At 32.5% G+C, this 19,223-nt stretch overlaps 1 protein-coding gene across 1 annotated transcript in view; it reads right to left on the bottom strand.

Moving 5' to 3' along the window:
• Positions 1–19,223, bottom strand: part of LOC145277769 (uncharacterized) — a 60,425-nt gene that overhangs the window by 27,534 nt on the left and 13,668 nt on the right. Inside the window, exons 3-9 of the mRNA XM_080129514.1 lie at positions 16,759–16,821; positions 16,175–16,207; positions 12,665–12,801; positions 10,295–10,457; positions 5,382–5,439; positions 2,650–2,720; positions 467–646 (exon numbers count right to left, since the gene is read on the bottom strand). Of these exons, the coding sequence (XP_079985640.1) occupies positions 467–646; positions 2,650–2,720; positions 5,382–5,439; positions 10,295–10,457; positions 12,665–12,801; positions 16,175–16,207; positions 16,759–16,821 (705 nt within the window). The remainder of the gene's footprint in view (positions 1–466; positions 647–2,649; positions 2,721–5,381; positions 5,440–10,294; positions 10,458–12,664; positions 12,802–16,174; positions 16,208–16,758; positions 16,822–19,223) is intronic.

Here is a 19,223-nt window from a genome sequence, read left to right as displayed (position 1 = left end):
AGGTGGGAAACAGGCAAGCGGCAGAGAGTTCCACTGGCGTGCAGTTCTAAGAAAGAAGCTTTGCTCAAAATTTATATTTTCTCTAGCTCAACTGTTTCTCCCAAATAAACTTTTCAAAATGAAGGTGGCTGCCATTTTTACTTACTTCTTAATATCTACTCCTACAACCAACAGTACCACCGGAATGTGAAATTGTCGAAGCATCTTGTATCTATATCAGAATGATGTAATAATCTAAGAAAACCACAAGATTTATTACCAATTCATTTATTTAACAAAAATATTATCAAGGATTTTGTGTGCCTTTTCCAGAAAAGGCAATCATCAAAATGTGATATCTCAGCAGATCCGGGAATATGTGAAAGGCCGATAAATGTGTAGCAGTTTAATTAGTGAGGCCAAAAATACATTTACACTGGTCGACTAATTTGAAAATTTGGATGAAATCAGATTCCAGTCAACTTACTTAAGTTCCTCAACATCCCGTTTTATGTCAACTTGTGTTGTCTTCTCCTTTAATTGCTTAACGGATTCCAGAGTCACTTTCACAAGAGCATCAATAATTTCACATGCTGGAAATTTAAGGAGGATCGGATCAAGTTTCTTTTGCCAGTTTTCCTTGCAGTTGTCCAAGGTGCGCTGTTTCCTGTACAAAAGAATAAACATTATCAATGAAATAATAAAGAGCATCTACTGGTTTGTATGCATCCAAAATTAGATCTCCCTTGCCTCCACACCAAGAAAACATGTAAATATTAATTCCTCATGCAATGTTTTGTCAAGAATCTTTTATCTGCTAACTTTAGTGAAGATACAAGTATATGTTTGCAATTTCAGCTTATGTTAAATAAACATTTTTTTTTTTTATTTATTTTCTGTTTAGCTGAAATCTTGCCAGTATATATCAGGGAAAAGTACCTTTTGATTAATACTTCTGCTAAACATAAAATAGAAGTCAAAACGAAATATGTTTATTTAACATAACCGGATTTTGTTAAAATAAAATATCATGGATACATCACTAGCAAGGCTACTCATAGTCACCCAGGGCAAAAAAATATTAACATTTTTATTAAAACTTCTACCTCCCTCTCCTCCAGCCCCCGCTTTCTCCTCTAGCTGGACATACATACAGATACACACAGACAATTATTTTAAAAACAGAAAATGGAATTTTATGGCTAAATGATGAACTGTCAACATCATCTCGCAAATTTGAGGGATAGGAGATAATTCCAAATAATTCAAACTTTCAAGACTTTAGAAAGCCATTCTTAACATAGGGAGAAGAAAGGGGAAAAAGAAAAACTCAAGTTCACCACTTGTTAACTACACCTTATAAATAATAGCTCTTCAGAAATAGAGTTTAAAATCAACCTTTTAGATCATCGTAATGCCTATGAATTCCAATTAATTGCTTGGTAATTATTTTCTTAATAACAATAATATTACTTGATCGATTAACGTTATTCTTGATGTACAATATTTTCTTTTCGTCACAACTGATATGTACATAAGATTTTATTTTCATTTTTGCTTTTTATTGAGAGGAGGTCAGTTATGGATAAGCACCGATCTTAATTTAGTTTGGATGAATTTTCTGCAAATGATATTACGATGCTCAGATTGAGTTTCAAAAATGTAACTTATAATTAAAAAAACAAAACAAAAATCCCACAATTCTAAAAAAAATATTTGTATTACTGGATGCGGCAATATTTTTTAGAAAATTTATTTTAAGTTTATTCCGTTTAATTTATTCATTTTAAGTTATTTAGGGAGCTGGTTGTAGGTATTCCTAATAAAATAATTGTTGAATGCAAAAGTACAGAATAAATAACAGAACTCTTTTTTAAACAAAATAATGAAAAGATTTACTTTGGCAACAAAAAAGTTGACAAACTGCATTCGGATTGAGGAAGAAAGATTAGAAGGTGCTTTTGAGTCTGTCAGTCAGGAAGCCATTCTTTGTGTAGTCCCAGGTTGGCAGCAGTTATTCTCAATGAAAATCATCGATGCTGGAATGTCAAGTGGATAGGTACGAGAGAGAGAAAAAAGATACCTAACTTCTCTGCTGGTTGACTGTGTTTTCCACAAAAGGGCCAAAGAAATTCTTTAGAGAACAGATGAATCAATGCACCCCACCAGCTGATTAGTCAGTGTGGTCAAATCACTGAGTGGGGGGGGGGCATTGAATCACAAAAGAAAATAGATCATTCATGACTGCTATAGTTATTTCATTTTATTCATTAATTTATTCAGTTTAAGTTTATTTATCAAATTTGATTAGGTTGTCTTCATAACTTGTTGATTTCACTTGATGAAATCATCTTTGACTTATGATGGCTCTAATAATTTGAGGGATAGGAGATAATTCCAAATAATTCAAACTTTCAAGACTTTAGAAAGCCATTCTTAACATAGGGAGAAGAAAGGGGAAAAAGAAAAACTCAAGTTCACCACTTGTTAGCTACACCTTATAAATAACCAGATTTGGAACCAGACAAACGTTCTGATGTATAAATAACCTCAATAGATCCACTGGGATTTGAACCTGGCATACTTGATTTTATAGAACATGATATCTACTCAGCCAACCATCCCCTTCCCCTAACCTGTTTAAGTAGCAAAATTAAATTTGATACTTACAAAGGTGGAGAGGTCAGATTCATTTGATTCAAGTCAACTTGGATCCTCTCAATACACTCACGAACAGTTTTCTGTTATAAAAAGTTTTTTGTTTTTAGTCATAAAAAACCATAAATTTGTCATTAAAAAAATATAAAAAGAAACACCAAACCAAGACACTAGACTTACCTGAAAGTTGGAGTGTCAATCATTTGCTTATTTTGCGAGTTATAACTATTTACTTATGTTGTTCTCACATGAAGCATGTAAGCACGAGTTAACCACCTTCACACACTCTCAATCACAATCAAATTGTTAGATACGGAGTGAGTAGACTCATTAGTATATAATTTAGTTAGTGTAGAATCAGAGTTGCGGAGTCGGTCAGAAGTTTTAGTCAGAATTTTTTATCAGACTGACTCCTTAAGTCCAATAAATTTATTTATTTATTTATTTTTTTTTACATTGTTTTCCTGTTTGGTTTTTACTAGTTGCACAATTTAGCAGTTTTTGTATGGTTTTGCTTATATTTTTGGAGATATGTCATATTTTGTATTGTACTGTAATGCTTCTACTTCATCAAGATATTTCAGTTCATCAGATCACTGCAAATCCTGTCAGAACAGCTGTTTTTGTTTTGGTAGTGACATCACACAGGATCAATGAAAATTCTGTTTGAGTGAGATCACTGTGGATTACATCAGATAACATTCAGATTGTAATACGAAAGTTATCCAGTTACCAAATTAAATGGAATTTAGCAATTGGATAAGTCTGGGATTGATCCGGAATTACAATCTTATCCCCCCCCCAAAAAAAAACGGGCCTAAATCAATAAGAAGCAACCCATGCTACTATAGTCCTTTATAGTTTTTTCCTGTTTTTCCTTTGATCCTCTTTTTCTAAAGGCAATATTATCTTTTAAAAAAATTTCTTCTCTGTATAATATGTCTTTACACCCCTCTTTTGATGAGAAGCGTTTGGCTTTGAAATGCCATGGCCTAAAGAGGTTTCTCTATCCCTAAATGTTGTATTCCCTTTTGAACTGATAACATAATAAAATTTAATTGTAAATTTTTTTATCCCTTTGTTATCTTAACTTATTCTATAAAGCTGGTTGAGTGTATATGTGAATATATTTATCATACAAGTGAATGTTAAATGTAAAAAATAATGTATACGAAAAATATTTATAAAATGCTGAATAGGTGTGGGAGGCTGATATATGGATCTGCAGAATAGATTTCTACATAGCGGTAAAGAAGTCCAGAGTTGGAGATATCTAAGGAGTCCGTATTCTAGGAGTCGGACTTTTACCACTTGACTCCGCAACCCTGTTGAGAATAACAAGAAATGGAAACAGTTGGGGTCAATTCAATGTTCTAAAATTGAAAATTGCTTAGGCTGTGGAAATTTACTAAAAACATGATGTCACATAGCTCAAAGAGAAAGGGTAATGGAAAAGAGTGTTTGGAAGTAAAGTGGCTTTTTTTTAAGATGGAACAGTTTTTATGTGCAGAAAAACAATATTCTGTGCATTAAGTTGACAAACATCAACATTAAAATATAATTCACCAGTCATTGAAAATGTCAACTTGAAGTAATCTGGAAAAAAAATAATTACACAAAAGAATTGTAAATTTATTAAGAGAACAAATTAAACTTTGTTTGAATCAAAATTTCACTAAAATACTCCCAACCCTCAAATAAATTACCACAAGTTGAAATTTAAAGATTTGGTTTGTTTGTTTTACAGCATACCAATCCCTTTTCCAACTGCAAATCTGGTCATTTTGGTAAAAAAAAAATTATGCTTTAAGTTCTTTACATTTTCAATTTATTCATGATGTTTGGTTTGATTGTTTTATAGAGAAAAATTTTGTTTTTTAACTTTTCAAAAACATGATTAAGTGTTGCAAAGGAAAAAATAACATCAACGTTTGATGCATTTTAGGTTAGGAAGCTTGATCTGATAAGATAATGAAATTGAAAGAAATTCACCACATTTATCCAGTTTCCATATTAAACTGACTGGTTATTGATACATAGTATTGTGACCCGAGGATCACTTTGTTGATTGTGCTGTGATAAAACACAAAACGAGTACTTGATAGAAATCAGTTAAACTATGTGTGTGTGTGTGTGTGTGTGTGTGTACGCGCACATGATACTGTCATGTAGCGTAGAAAAACAAACTGCAAACATTGTTTGGTTATGTTGGTCTATAGCGATTGTTTTCTCATCCTAATCTATTCTCGCGCAGCTTTGACTCCAATTTCTCTAGGAGTACCTCTGAGTGGCCAGCTGTCCCAAACTGGAAACTATCCTTAACTGTGGCAAACTCAAGACTGTATGTAAACTGTGTCTATCATAAAATTAACTGCCATATGTAAAACTGTCCATAAACTTACCTTAAAAATATGACTTGCATGTCTAATCTTTTGTCTCAATCACCTGCCACATCTTGATTAACAATGCTATTTCAGCTGCCTTTGTGTGCCTTGGTGAACAACTTCCTCCCTATTATATTTTTACTAAACTTACATCCTATAACTTTGTTCTGCTGATAAACCTTTTTTTTTTCTTTTTTTTTTTTTTACTTAGTTTTCCTCTTTTTTCATCCTAATAACTGGAGTGGAGGGGGGCACACTGATTCACAGTATTAGCAAAAGTAATAATAGACATGGTTGTACTTAAAAAAATAAATAAATAAAAGGCCACACAAAAAAAAGAAAGGGAATGTATTTTCTTACCTGACATGCTGTTTCCACTTTAGAAACACTACTACTGCTGTAGTAAATTGTTTTTTGGCTACAACAAAAAATAAAAATTATTCATGAATTAAGAAAACGCACAAATTGTAAGAGTTGCAAAAATTTGGTTCTTTCATATGATAGGGACACATAAGAAAATTGATGTTCACCTTTGATTTAGCAGCAAAAATCAATATTTGACTTTTGCCTTTAAACTTTAATTTAAACAAATATGTGTAACAAGAGTTACATTTTTTTCTGCATCAAGATTTAGGTATCATAGGGATGCTGTCATAACGGAGATAACCTTGCTTTAGATGATAGCTAGGGAAATGTGCTAGAACACCTAGGCAGTCTCTTGGAGCTTGTTCCTATAGCTGACTATCGTCTACTGTATGTTTCGTGTAAATTGTGAAGTATCCAGATTGAGGACTCCTGATATTTCAATTGAAATGAGTGATTAACTTCCAATATCCTAGTGCTATACTGTGAACTCTTTTGCAAAATTTTAATAAATAATGGTGCTTTTCTGTCATCCATGGTCTTCAGCTCATCAATATTACACAGAAATAACTATCCATTGCACTTTACTGCTATTTAAATACTTCACATGGTTCTAAAATGAAACATAAAAATATTATGTAATTTATCTCAAACACCCGGTAAATTTAGTTTTAACTGTAGAGAAAGTGTTTAGAAATGAAATTGTTAAATTCTCATCAATAAACTGGGATGCAATTTTATTTTAATTATTGTTTGAGAAGATGACATAACCGAAATGTTTTGTCTACAAGATTGCAAACAGATAATTTCCAACCTAACAAACAGCAATTCTTCCTCCTTGTCAGAAACATTGCTCATGGATGATATCCTCCCTCCCCCAATCCACGAACGAAAAGAAAATTACTGTACATGTTTTATTTATTTAATCAAAATTGGGAGAAAAAAATGGAGTAGAATTTGAAGATTGTTCTTGTTTGTAAAGCATTGTTGGCATAGAAATTTAAATTATTGAAAAATTAAAAAAAAAAAAACATTAAAAGCCATAAAATGCAATTCTTTGTTTATTTTGACCTTAAATCTAAATAAATAAATAAATAAATGATGCTTTATAAATAAGAACAATCCTCAATTGATACTTCCTTTGGTGTTGCCACACATGACTGTTCTTGACAAAACTATCATCCAGATACTGTTTAAACATCATATAGCTCAACTTCAACCAAAAAAAGTGACTAAAGAAAAAAAGGTAAGACATTAAAAAATGAAAATATTGAAAAAAGTTTAAATTGTATGTATCCGTTATAGAACGAAGTTCTCCGAAAAAAAATTTCACTTAATTTCATCAAATAGCTTTTTTTTTACAGCAGAAAAACACGTTTTTATGAGAGCGTGTTGAAGGCGGCCATCTTCTTGGATTAAAAAAAAAAAATTTGTTTGAATTTTAGAAATGACAAAAGGGGATAACTCCAGTTAAAGCGCTGACACCCCTCCCCATCTTTAATACTAGCTTTTCTTCTTTAAAATCGAACATTTTGCTCGGTATCATAACAAATTGTTTTTTTCGCTGAAAAAAAAAAAAAAAATACTTCATGAAATTAAGTGAAATTTTTTTTCAGAGAACTTTGTTCCATAACAGATACATGAAATATAACCTTTTTTTTTTTTTTTTGATATTTTCATTTTTTTAATGCCTTGACTAAACTGTACAAGTACCTCAAAAAAGTACAAAACAATGTTTTTTTTTTTTTAATTCTGATGGTGTAAATCGGCGAAAAATTGTTCAGCTTTTGACAATTTTATTAAAAAAAAAACAAAAAAAAACAAGCTTGTTAAACATGTGTCGCCTCCTAATATGCTTTAAAATATTTTTTTATGTAAAATAAAAATATCTTCCGATAAAATATCAAATTTTCAGCTTATAATGTCTTTTAAAAGGCTTCTAAAATATGAGGTTGTTCTATTTGTTAAGTTTAACATACCCCGCCCAACCTCTACAGAAATTGATATTTTTTGAAGACTTGTAAAATTTTTTTGATGGTTTGTGATAGTCATATGAGGGGAGAGGTTGTATATGGCTGACAAATTTGATATGATGGATGACTATGGTTAGCTTGTCTTAGGCAATAAAGCTAAGTAAAAAGCTTAGAAACAGAGTTTTTCACTCCAACACCTTGTCGTCATCGTCTCTATAGTCACTTACAGAAGATGTACCATCATCGTTTTTATCTCAGTAGAAGATAGGCAGCATTCTTTACCTAGATTTTGATCCCTGAAACAGTTCGCTAGAAGAGGCTGCCATGATGCCAACCATATCCAGGTTTAAAGTCACCTTGTGAACAAATATTCAGATTGTACATAGACGTAGTCTTTTTACATGGCTTGCTGCACTTTGCTATTTTTTTAGCTAAGAAAATTGATTGATTGATAGCGCTTTCATTAGGATGAACGGACTAAACAAAAAGGCTTGATAAAAAATATGGCCAGGCAGAAGGAAATGTAAAAATAAATGCAACCTAAAAATTCATCAGACAAGAATGAAATGCTAAGCAGATATTAATCAGATTCCCTTGGTGTAATGAAGGTGATGTAAGACAAAGAAACCAAGTACAGTGCCAGTTTCCTCAAGCAGTGATAGAAAAATCAACTGAAAGTGACATTGAATACAATTTAAAAAAAAAAAAGAAAAAAAAAAAATCAAATGGCCTTCAGTTGCTGATAAAAATGCTTGACATGAGTTTAGCGAACCCGTTTGGTTTATACTCACCCATAGTATATAAAAAATCTGTTTTAGCATATAAAAAAGACATGTATTAAGAGACAAATTACACTGCCTGACAAGAGAAAAATGATGTTAAAAGACCCAAAACTCCCTGATGACACTCATGTTATTAGAAGTAATGGAATAAAAAAAAAATTTTTTTAAATAAGGGTGCTTTTTAAGAATAGGTATCCATATAATTGCAGTTGTGATACAAGTAGTTCTAACTATGAATGGGGGGAAAATGAATCAAGTTATGAATTTTACTGAAATATACAATTAAAAAATGATGCTGTTATCTACCTGATGACTTTACATAATTTTTTGAATAGCTTTATTAATTTTGCAACTTTTCATTTGGATATTTTTGGATACTGATACAATTTTTTTACTGAAAGCTTTAGGTTTGTTTTGGGTTAGGGTAACAATACAAAAAAACAATTTTGCTAAAGTTGCATAGAAGTACCGACACAACATTACTGAATATGCTTAAATACAAGATTTTTATCAGTTTCTTTTGTTAAATAACTCCTTTACAAAAAAAAAAAAAAAAAAAAATAAGTTAAGTTTGTTAACATTTACAAGTCTTTGAAGTCTGAGTTGAAACTCTGCTTTAATGGCACAAGTACGAACATTTTCTTGGATACATATTCCTCAAAAGTGCCAAATGAAAATATTAATTTAATTTAAATAGAGATAATTGCCCAATAGAATTACCTCCCTTGTTTTGTAATAAAAATGAAACAAGACATGTCTGTTCAATTTCAGGTTAGGAAATTTGGCCCAATATCATCAAAATTTCAGTAAATGTCCAAAGAGCTTGAAGGTTGAAAGATTGAGGAAAAAAAAAGTCAACTATCAGTGGTGACAATCAGTCCGACATAGCTTGATGGTGGGAGTCTTTTTTTTCTGGTAATCTGTGGTATTAGTTCTGTTCAGCTCTAAGAGTTTCACCGTTGCCTTCTTCGCTTTGGAGAGGAATTAATTTATAGATAACTGCCTGGGCAATGTCGGTGGGGCCGCCCATGAAATTTTAAGAGGCCAGAGTGTATTATCTCTTTTTCACTGGTCTAGTCTTCCCATCTTCTGACCTTGTGTCACATATTTCTGCAGTGGCAAAGAGATTAAATCTGGCACTTATGTCAACAGTGTTGTTAATCTAGGGGATAACTACTACATACTCAGCAAAAATAAGCAAATTTTTCAAGAGAAAATTAAGGATGCCAAAATAATTGAACCAATTTCAAGTATTAAAAAAAAAAAAAAAAAAAAAAAAAAGACCTTGTTTCCACAAGTGCTGAATGAAATTAGTCCTAGAAATTACCAAAGCAATTTACAAAAAAAAAAAAAAAAAAGGAAACAAGTTAATTAACAAACTAAATATGAAAGTCCCAACAATTTATGAATCAGTTCACAAAATAAATACATCGGTGTCAAATAACTTGAAACATCTATTAGAAAAATCTTAAATGTCGGTTTGTGTGTGTTTGTATGTTCATATGTCCGCTAAAAACTTTTGTCAGCTGCATCCAACTGGGTCAAAATCAGTACTATCTGAAAAAGCGATGCCTCGGACGCATATGTGAAATATATGAAAATTAGAAAAAAATAATTCTGTGGTCGTCAACTGGACCAGTTCTTGCAAAGGCGATCACTTTTTGCATCACAATTTTTGCAAGTCATGCATGCACGTTATTTTGAAGTGTCATATCATAAGTCGTCATGGCCATGACGACTAGTGCGCTAGCTTTTTTCGCATTTCAGGTTCAAGCCTGCCTACTGCTGCTAATTCAAAAAAATTTTTTTTTTGCAGTCACATGAGCACTTGCTATTTTGATTGAAAGAAAAGTTGTTTTGATTTATTTTTTTTTTTTTTAGGGGGGGGGGGGATTCCAGCGCACGAGCAACAAAAAGTGGGGAAGTTGTCACCTATTTCTTTTTTTCTGTGATTCCGTTCTTTTCTGGGGGTGGGGGGGGGTGGGGAGTTTACTCAATATCCTTAGTATAACAACTGTGTCCAAACCGAACTTCATGTCCACCCGGCCAATGCCAGGCATCCATGCTAGTTTTAAATATAAGACAACAAAAAAATCATGTAAATAATACAAATTTCAATTTTTTGGAATGAGGGTAGCTATAAAAAAATACTTACCTCTCTTCCATCTTGTCACAGATTGACAGTTTTTTCATAACTTCCTCTTCAAGATAACTACAGACCTTCATCTGTTCATTGACTTGAGCAGAAAACTCTTGCAAAAAAAATGTCTTCTTTTTGTGGTTCAATAATTCAGCATTATTCTTCGTCAACTCTCTCTCTGACATTTAAACAGAATAAAAAAAAGAGAAAAAAAAAATTAAATTATGAGAAATAAAACTTATGCAAAATAAATAAAGAAAAAATAAAACATGACTTAATGAGTTTGTTAACGATCATCACCCACATCCGACATAAAACGAAATACATGAAATCTGTTTTATTGTTCCAGAAGGCATCCCACTCTTTGATGCAATCTTACCTATACGAGTTAGACACATCATAAAATGGAATATTATTGCCACATTTGGAGAACTGCTGCTTAGAGCAGACTTTTCTGACTTGGCAGAGTACAAAACAAGTACGATTTTGAAATCTAGTGGGGATGTCTGCTTCTCTACAGAGACTTTCTGTTGAATAGCGGACCACTGACTGTCAACTGACAGACTCTCAACTCTCTCTCTGGCTGACTAGCAGACTCAACTACCCTAATCTGACTAACTCTAGCTCCTATATTGAGAATCCCCCTTTTGCTATGGCGTTTAGAAGTGTGTTTCCCAAACGTGACCAATTCACGTGGCTATGCACATGTTTTTCCAAAACACACTTCTGCAAACAAATAATCCTCTCCTAACCTAGTTTCTAACAATGTATTTTTAATTTGCATTGTTCATTCTTTTTAGCGGACATTTTTAATATTCAGTTTTGTAAAAGAATGAACAATCATTTTTTTTTACAATATAAACAATATCTAACTATTTATTAATATAATTTAACAATAGGCCTTTTTAACATTCCGATTTCTAACATTCTATTTCTTAACCTTGCTTACAAGGTTCGAGTCTCGGCTTATCCTAATCTCATTTCCACTTATCTAATGTTCTTATTTACATGGAAAGGGACAGCCTTTTTCCTGTAACATTTCTTACAGACGAGTGTTAGATTGCCATGTAAAACAATTACAGCTAAAATTTGTCTTGCCACTGTAAATATGTTTTCTTTCTTTATTGATGTACCTGACGCTAAATGAGACATTCATGAGTATAGAGTTTCTTTCTATAGAACAACAATACCATGGAGCCACTTCCCAACTGACTACAACATGGTCATTTTCAAGTTTAATGTTAATACATTGCTGTCAAGCCATTCTCTTAATCAAATTTTGCTTCGTTTCAACCATCGCCTCCAATCTTCAAGGTGTTTGTCTCATTATTCACCTTACAAACTCATTAACCTTTATCTTGAATGGCCTTTGGGCCTTGATAAGTAGTGATTCATTAAAAAAAAAAAAAAAAAAAAAGAAAAAAAAGATTATGATAACTACAATCATCATTGATAGAGATATAATCATAATTCCAATGTTTTCCCTGATTCAGATACAATTACTGATCCCAATTCTAAAAATCGCTTAATCGCAAAAAGTAGGCTCTCATTTAAAAAATTAGAGGAAGCGGAGGGGGGGGCAGAGTCCTCATCTATTTTTATATGTAGATTAAATTTTATCTTTAATTTGACAAATTTCTTAATAATTTCTTTTTATGTATTGCATGCAATATTTTGACAAATATTGTGATTTTTATTCATATCTTACACTTGTGTCATTGTGTGTTATATTTTCTCCAATCTCATAATACTTTGTGCCATTTTTATTATTTAGTTCCCGGAGTCATTTTACTTAAATTTGTTATTATGATCATTAAATTTTAGTTTTACTAATAGTTTAAAATCAAGTGTTTATCCTTTTATGATTAGCATCAACGGTGGTAGATTAATTAAAATTTTTTAAAAGACTAATAGATTAAAGTACTTCCCTTGAAGCGTTGCTTAATGTGTATATAAAAAGAAATTTAAATTTATAGAAGACAAAACAATGCAAAGATATGACGGATACACTTAAACTGACGCAACTTAAGTTATTCCGCTATTATATCTTATGTTGCGTTAGTTTAAGTCTATCCATCACACCTTTGCATGGTTCTGCCTTCTATAAACTTAAATTTATCATATTAAAAGACTTGTTTTTGGAATCGGAAATCAGGCTCAAATTTTTCTAATTCCAACACCCCAAAAGTTCTGATTCTTTAGATTCCAAATTGTCCCAACACTAATTAATACAATGTAGTAAAAAAAAAAAAAAAAATTGTGATTTTTTTTTTTTACATGAAAACAAGTATAACAAAAAAATGCATCAAATGAGCAATTGAAAATTGCAAGCAAATATGGTCCACACTCCATAGAAATGTTGAAATGATGATCCCTCCACCTTACCTGCATACAGCACCTGGTCTCTCATCTGTTTCAGGTCTTTCTCCAAGTGTTCAATCTCAGATTTGAGTTTCTTCACTTTAAAACTTTTTTCTTTATTCTCCGCTTCAAGAGCAGCAAAAGATTCTCTCTGCTTATTACTTTATGGCTAAGGAATATTTGCGTTCAATTTGAGCAGACAGAGACGTAGATACAATAGAAGCACTCCAATGATATCTTTGCTTATCATGGAAGTCAACGTAGAGAAAATCAAGAATTACCAAGTTGAAGAAAAAGTCTGTGCATTATGTCCAAATAATTTGATAATATCAGGATTTCTATTTGATGGAAATTTATAAGAATCTTGCATTTTAAACTTATGCAAAATGGTTGTATGATCAACGGTGAATTTTACTGTGAACAACTTGACCAAGTCTATGATAAGCTGGTTGAAAAGTACTCAAAGTTTACACTTCTGAATTTTTGAGATGAGGATTGGTTATTCATATTTGGATTCATCAGACTACTGTTCTCATTTTGAGTGTCATTTTCACAATGTTTCGGTCGATGTAACCTCTGACCTTCTTCAGATATATCTTGTCGAACTCGAGAATTTGGATGTTCCATTTGAAATTCAAAATTCTGAGTTTGACAAGATACACCTGAAAACGGTTGTAGGTTATATTGTCTGAAACGTTGTGACAATGACACACAAGATGAAAACAGTAGCCAAAGAATCCAAATAATATGAATCCTTAAAGTTTGTATCATTTGGATTGTTCAGATTACTGTTGTCATCTTGCGTGCTATTCTTACAATGTTTCGACTGATGTAACATCCAACCTTCTTCAGGTGTATCTTTTCAAACTTGGGAATATGCACAGAATTTCAAATCAAACTTTTTATTTAAATCCACAACGAGTAGCATGCTCTCGTTCCATCAGCCATGACTGGGTAGAAAATCTTGAGTAATTCGCAATTGTATTCTTAGTATCACCCGCACCGAGGAATGAACCTTCAACCTCTAGAAGTGTATCACTTAGAACTGAGTACTTTATCTGTTAAACCAAGAGTTCGATCAGATAGATTTGAAGAAGGTGAAACATTCTGAAAATACTCAAGGTGAGAACAGTAACCTGAATAATCCAAATTATCAATCCTCATCTCAAAATTTCAAAAACATATTTAAATCTTGATTGAAAAAAAAAACAAAAAAAAAAACATGCAATTTGTTTCAAACTGGTAATACCAAACTGCACAGGATTCATTGTCATCTGGACGTTGATCCATATGAGAACAGTCTATTCTGATCAATGCAGCACTTTATGGTGGATGACAATTTGAGTCATTACTAACCAGCAGAGTATTACCACTGTTTAACAATGTAAGAGTCTATTAGATGTGTAGGTAGTAAGATGATGTATGGAAGTGAAACCTTAAGAGTGAAGGCTGAGGATATACGTGTTGCATAGAAAGGAATGATATGAGAATACAAGAATGTGTAATGCGGATCTTAAAGACAGATCTGATGACCTCAGAGGAAGATTAAATCTGGGCAGCATAAGAAGAGGAGATATTGATGACATGGCTATATTGAAAGAATGGATGAGTGTTCTTTAAGTAGATGTAGAACAGTTGAGTGAGCAAAATCAGTTGTCAGGGAACGGCTAAATAAAACATGGGAGAAAGTGATTAAGATGGACTTAAGGGAAAGAATAAAAACCTGGTCAGATATTGGTTAGTTTGGAAATGAGTTTCTTAAAACAGTCCAGTGCATGCCAGCATGTAAAATGAATGTTAAACTGATGAGATGATGAGGCCTGTAAAGAATTTTCCGATTCAAAAATTAAGATTTGTATTTTACTTCAATTCCAAAACTTGTGGGTCATTGATAGAATGCCAAGGATAATGATGGTGTTTATTTTGAATAAGTTTTGTTAATAACTGCATGCTATTAACTCACGTGCACATGCTATAAATTTACGTGCACATGCTATAAATTCACGTGCACATGCTATTAATTCACGTGCACATGCTATTAATTTACGTGCAAATGCTATTAATTCACGTGCACATGCTATTAATTCACGTGCACATGCTATTAATTCACATGCACATGCTATTAATTCACGTGCACATGCTATAAGTTTACGTGCACATGCTATAAGTTTACGTGCACATGCTATTAATTTACGTGCACATGCTATTAATTTACGTGCATATGCTATTAATCTATGTGCACATGCTATTAATCTACGTGCACATGCTATAAATTCACGTGCACATGCTATAAATTCACGTGCACATGCTACACAACCTAATTCATCTTTGAAGCATCTGTTATGACCACATGCTTCAAAGATGAATTTTCACACATTTTTACGCAGTCATTTGCATTATTATTGTGTTCTATAAGATCGTTCACGCTACACCAGTTAGACAATAGAGGACAGACAATTCTCCACATTTGCAGATGGTTGGGTCAGTTTTGTAGCCACATCTGGTTATAGCAACTTTTGATTTGCCCATTCAGATGATTGAATGTTTTCTACTGGAGCTAGAGTGCTTTTGAACTGAGGGGGAGGGCCTCTGAAGGAAAGATCCCCATGTCCATGTCTCATGGGAGTGGAGGTCATTCTGTAGTAGTCTAGTCTCTCCCAGAGATGTTGTTAGGGGAGAGATATACAACTTAATAATTAACAATAATCATTTATTTTGAACTGAGACCTTTATTTAATCCATAAAGATAGCGTGTTATTGCTTCATCAGCCATAATTGGGTAGAAATGATAGTTATATTATTCTTTGTTGCTCTTGCCTGTAGTTAGGATTGAACTTTCAACCTCTAAAAGACTTTCATTTTGAACTATCTTGTTTTGTACGCAAGTTTGGAGTCTTCATTATTTGAACATGCATAAGGATTATATTAATACAGAAGAGGTTACATCTATACTAGAAAATATTTATATTATTTGAACTGCTATTCTTGTATTACTTGACTTTTTGATGATGTAACCTCCCATCTTTCAGGATCATTTTTTTTTGGAACATGGGAACTTTTTATGTCAAACTTGGGAACCTATACAGAAAAGTTGTATACTGTTGTATAATGGTGAAAAGTTTTGATTATTAATATGTAAATTGTCACATAGAACTGATTCATAATTAATACCTTTAACTGTTATGCCACAGCTCCACAATTTTGCATAGTTTCCTGACGCAGATTTCCATTTTCAATAAAATGAACCTGAATGTCAGAGGTTACACCGTCAAAAAAGTTCAGAATATAACAGCCAAGACAAGAGTCGGCTGAATAATCCAAACAATGTAAATGTTTTCTAGTATTTTGATTGACTCGGTCATCATCGTTTACTTATTATACACACAATCCACCATTCAATGTTAATATTACCCTTGTGCATGTCGAATAAGTCAAAACTTGTATGCAAAACAACGATTTATTAAAAACTGATGTTTCATTCTTTAAATTCAACTGAAAGATAATAAGAAATATATGACAAGTGATTAAGGATACAGTTTCAAATTTCCACGAATTTTTGCTAGAGTTCTGCAAAATAAAAAATAAAAAAATTTCATAAAATAAAAAAAAAATTGTTACAGCTGGCATTACAAAAGAAAAAAATAACTAGAAAGAAATTACATACAATTTTACTTTACTTTTATTACACTTATTTTCAATGAAAATAACATGCAAAAATTTAAATGTGAACAGACATTTCACTGCTCAACTACCGACAGTGCTTTCGTAGACATGGTCTCAAATAGTAGTTCATTATATCCAACTCGCAATATGTCTTGTCTGAAGTGAATAAGAGTATAAAAAAAGTATGTTATCTATAATTTTTTTTAGGCAGATTTTGTTCGGTTTGCTAAACTCAAGAATATGAGCACCGAGGCAGTTTGATGCATCTTTACAGATTTATTGTTGCCAAATTCATTCATCTCCTCCAATTACTTAATGTTATACTATAAAACACTTGTGCATGGTAAAATGTGTACAAATACATGTTGGCTTTAATTTAAAGTTACCCTTCGTTTTTTTTTTTAAATAGGACATTCTGTAGTTTATGACATTGTGTATATAAAAGGTTAACTTACTTGACAGATAAAGTATTTTGGACAATATATTTCCAAACTTCAGCCATATGTCCTCTTGTAAGCCTGAAAAACACACAATTACATTTTTTTTTTTTTAAATAATTACAGAAATAGAAATAGTTCATGGTGAGATGAAAATGCAATGTGAATGTGCTTTCGACAGTCCTGCAACTTTCGATTCCCCTACTTTTTCTTTTGCAGAAATTGATGTTCTCTGGGCAAATAGTTATTTTATTGTGAAGAGTATGTGGATATGCTTTGAGTATACTTTTTTGGGTTCATTCTGTTGCCTTGTCATGAATAAGAGTGCTGAAAATAAACATTTCATCTGGGCGGATATCATTCTTCCGTAGCCCAAGGACCTGAACCTTGAAATAGTCTCCAAGAAGGCCATCATATCAGCTGGTGCAAAATAAAGAGATTGTTGCATTGCCATTTGGTGAATGAAATTTAGACCATTCAGTAGTTTCCGGTAGAGCCTCTTAACACCATATTAATAGGATCAGCTGTGGCTTTTCATTCTTCAGTGGTTTACAATGTTTATATACACATTTTCTCTAACTGGTGCTTTCAGCTCATTTACCAACCTCTTGTACATTTTTCAAAGTTCTATCATAAAAAAGTACAAAAACAAAACACAAACACAGTTTCTTAACACTCAACATGGACCCATTCTAACACTTGTTTCCACACCTATCATTGTTACATGAAAGGGCTGTCTCCTTTTCATGTAAGTAAAAAGCAGACTAGATAAGGTAAAATAATATTAGAAGGCTAGAATCGAACACTGTAGGCAAGTGGATATAGGAACTCTTAGGAATCAAGTCCATTGTTAATTCTATTAGAATAGCTAAATATTATTAATGTCAGAAAAAGAGTCGATTGTCCATTCTTTCAGAAATCTAGATATTAAATATGTCCATTAAAAGAATGGACAATGCGAATTACAAAATATTGTTTAAAAATAGATTAGATATTAAACAATTAGAATTGAGAATTCTTTGTTGCCAAAAGTGTGTTTGGACGGACATGTGTAGAAAACGTGATATAGTCACGTTGGTTGACAGTACACTTCTGACGTCATAAACAAAGAAGATTTCTCAATATATTGAATCTGTGGGTTTGAAGTTAGTGAGTTGAAACAGAAAGAGAGAATCAGGAGAGATCGAGAGGAGGGACCCTTAGAATTGAAGGGTAGAAGAGTAGACCATGTAGTTGTAAAGGTTTAAATTCCTGACTTCATTGATCGACCGACAGATGAACAGAGAAATCACTATTAATAATTTGTAACTGTTGTCTCATGTCGTCATTCCTTACAACCGAACAGGTAAACGTGTTTTTATCATCATCTTATAACGAACTCTTCTATAACCCCTTACAAGTAATGTGCCTCTTCTATCATAATAAGAGAAGTATCTCCTCCCCTCTATACGTGTTAACAAGAATCATCTCAGTCAGATATGTCTCCCTCATCATCATCTGTTCTGAGTCCCCATTATCATCTCCGTTAATATGTCTCCAATATGAACCCCCGACCTGCTACACAACAGCATGTAACTCCACCCAAAATGGATTTCCTCTTCTGATGCTCAAATCCAATTGACAAGCAGGTGCAACGTTGCACCTCTCACTAATTCTTCCTTTAAAAGATCATGAAAAAGTCATTGGATCGAAGAAATTTTTGCATGCAACTCAACACTATGGAAAACTGTAGCCCATCCTTCAATACTTGCTATACAGGCATTCTTGGTGCTTGTATAGCAAGAGTTACTGTAACAGAAGAGGATGATGGTGTTCATATTATGAGGAACTGTTTTGAAGGTGATGACAACCTAAGAAGGGAAAACATCTTCCTCTATATAAAATTCTGGAAGAAAGCCAAATCTGTCTGAAAGAGATCATAGAGTCCTTGTAAGGATTGTGAAGTAAAAAAGCACAAAATGACGACACTCAAAATTACAGCAGAGCTTAACAATCCTCTGAACAATCAAGTTTCAATAAAAACTGTTTTCTAAGGGCTCCATAAGACTAGATTTTACACGAGGGCTGGCATCAGGAAAACATTGCCTTTATTTTTCATAATTCTGCCCAACCCGTACATTTGTAAAATGGTGGTTTGAAAAATTGCTGATATTTCATTTAATCCAAATAATCAATCTTGATCAAAAAAATTTCGCAACAAAATCCACATCAAAAAGAATTTCTTGAAGACAAGTTTTGGTTTACTTCAGCAATGAACCAATGCAGTTTTCTTATTTATCCCTTTTTGTCTTCTTTGTGTTGACTTAAGTAAATATGTCATGCCTTAATATAGTATGTACACATAGCTCATCTTCCCGAAAACAAACGACCTTGTTCTTCAAGCAGCTTGCTTATATGCAGCTCAAGATCATCTAATTTGTATACAAACAGCAAAAATTTGTGTGACTGTTGAAAATAAAATCAACTGCATGTCATTATTTTGG

The sequence above is a fragment of the Euprymna scolopes genome, chromosome 6 (genome assembly GCF_053919585.1).
Source record: "Euprymna scolopes isolate OS-2025 chromosome 6, ASM5391958v1, whole genome shotgun sequence".
NCBI classification, from domain to species: Eukaryota; Metazoa; Mollusca; class Cephalopoda; order Sepiida; family Sepiolidae; genus Euprymna; species Euprymna scolopes.
Note: the sequence above shows the minus strand (reverse complement) of the source record. Positions and strands in the feature narration are given on the sequence as shown.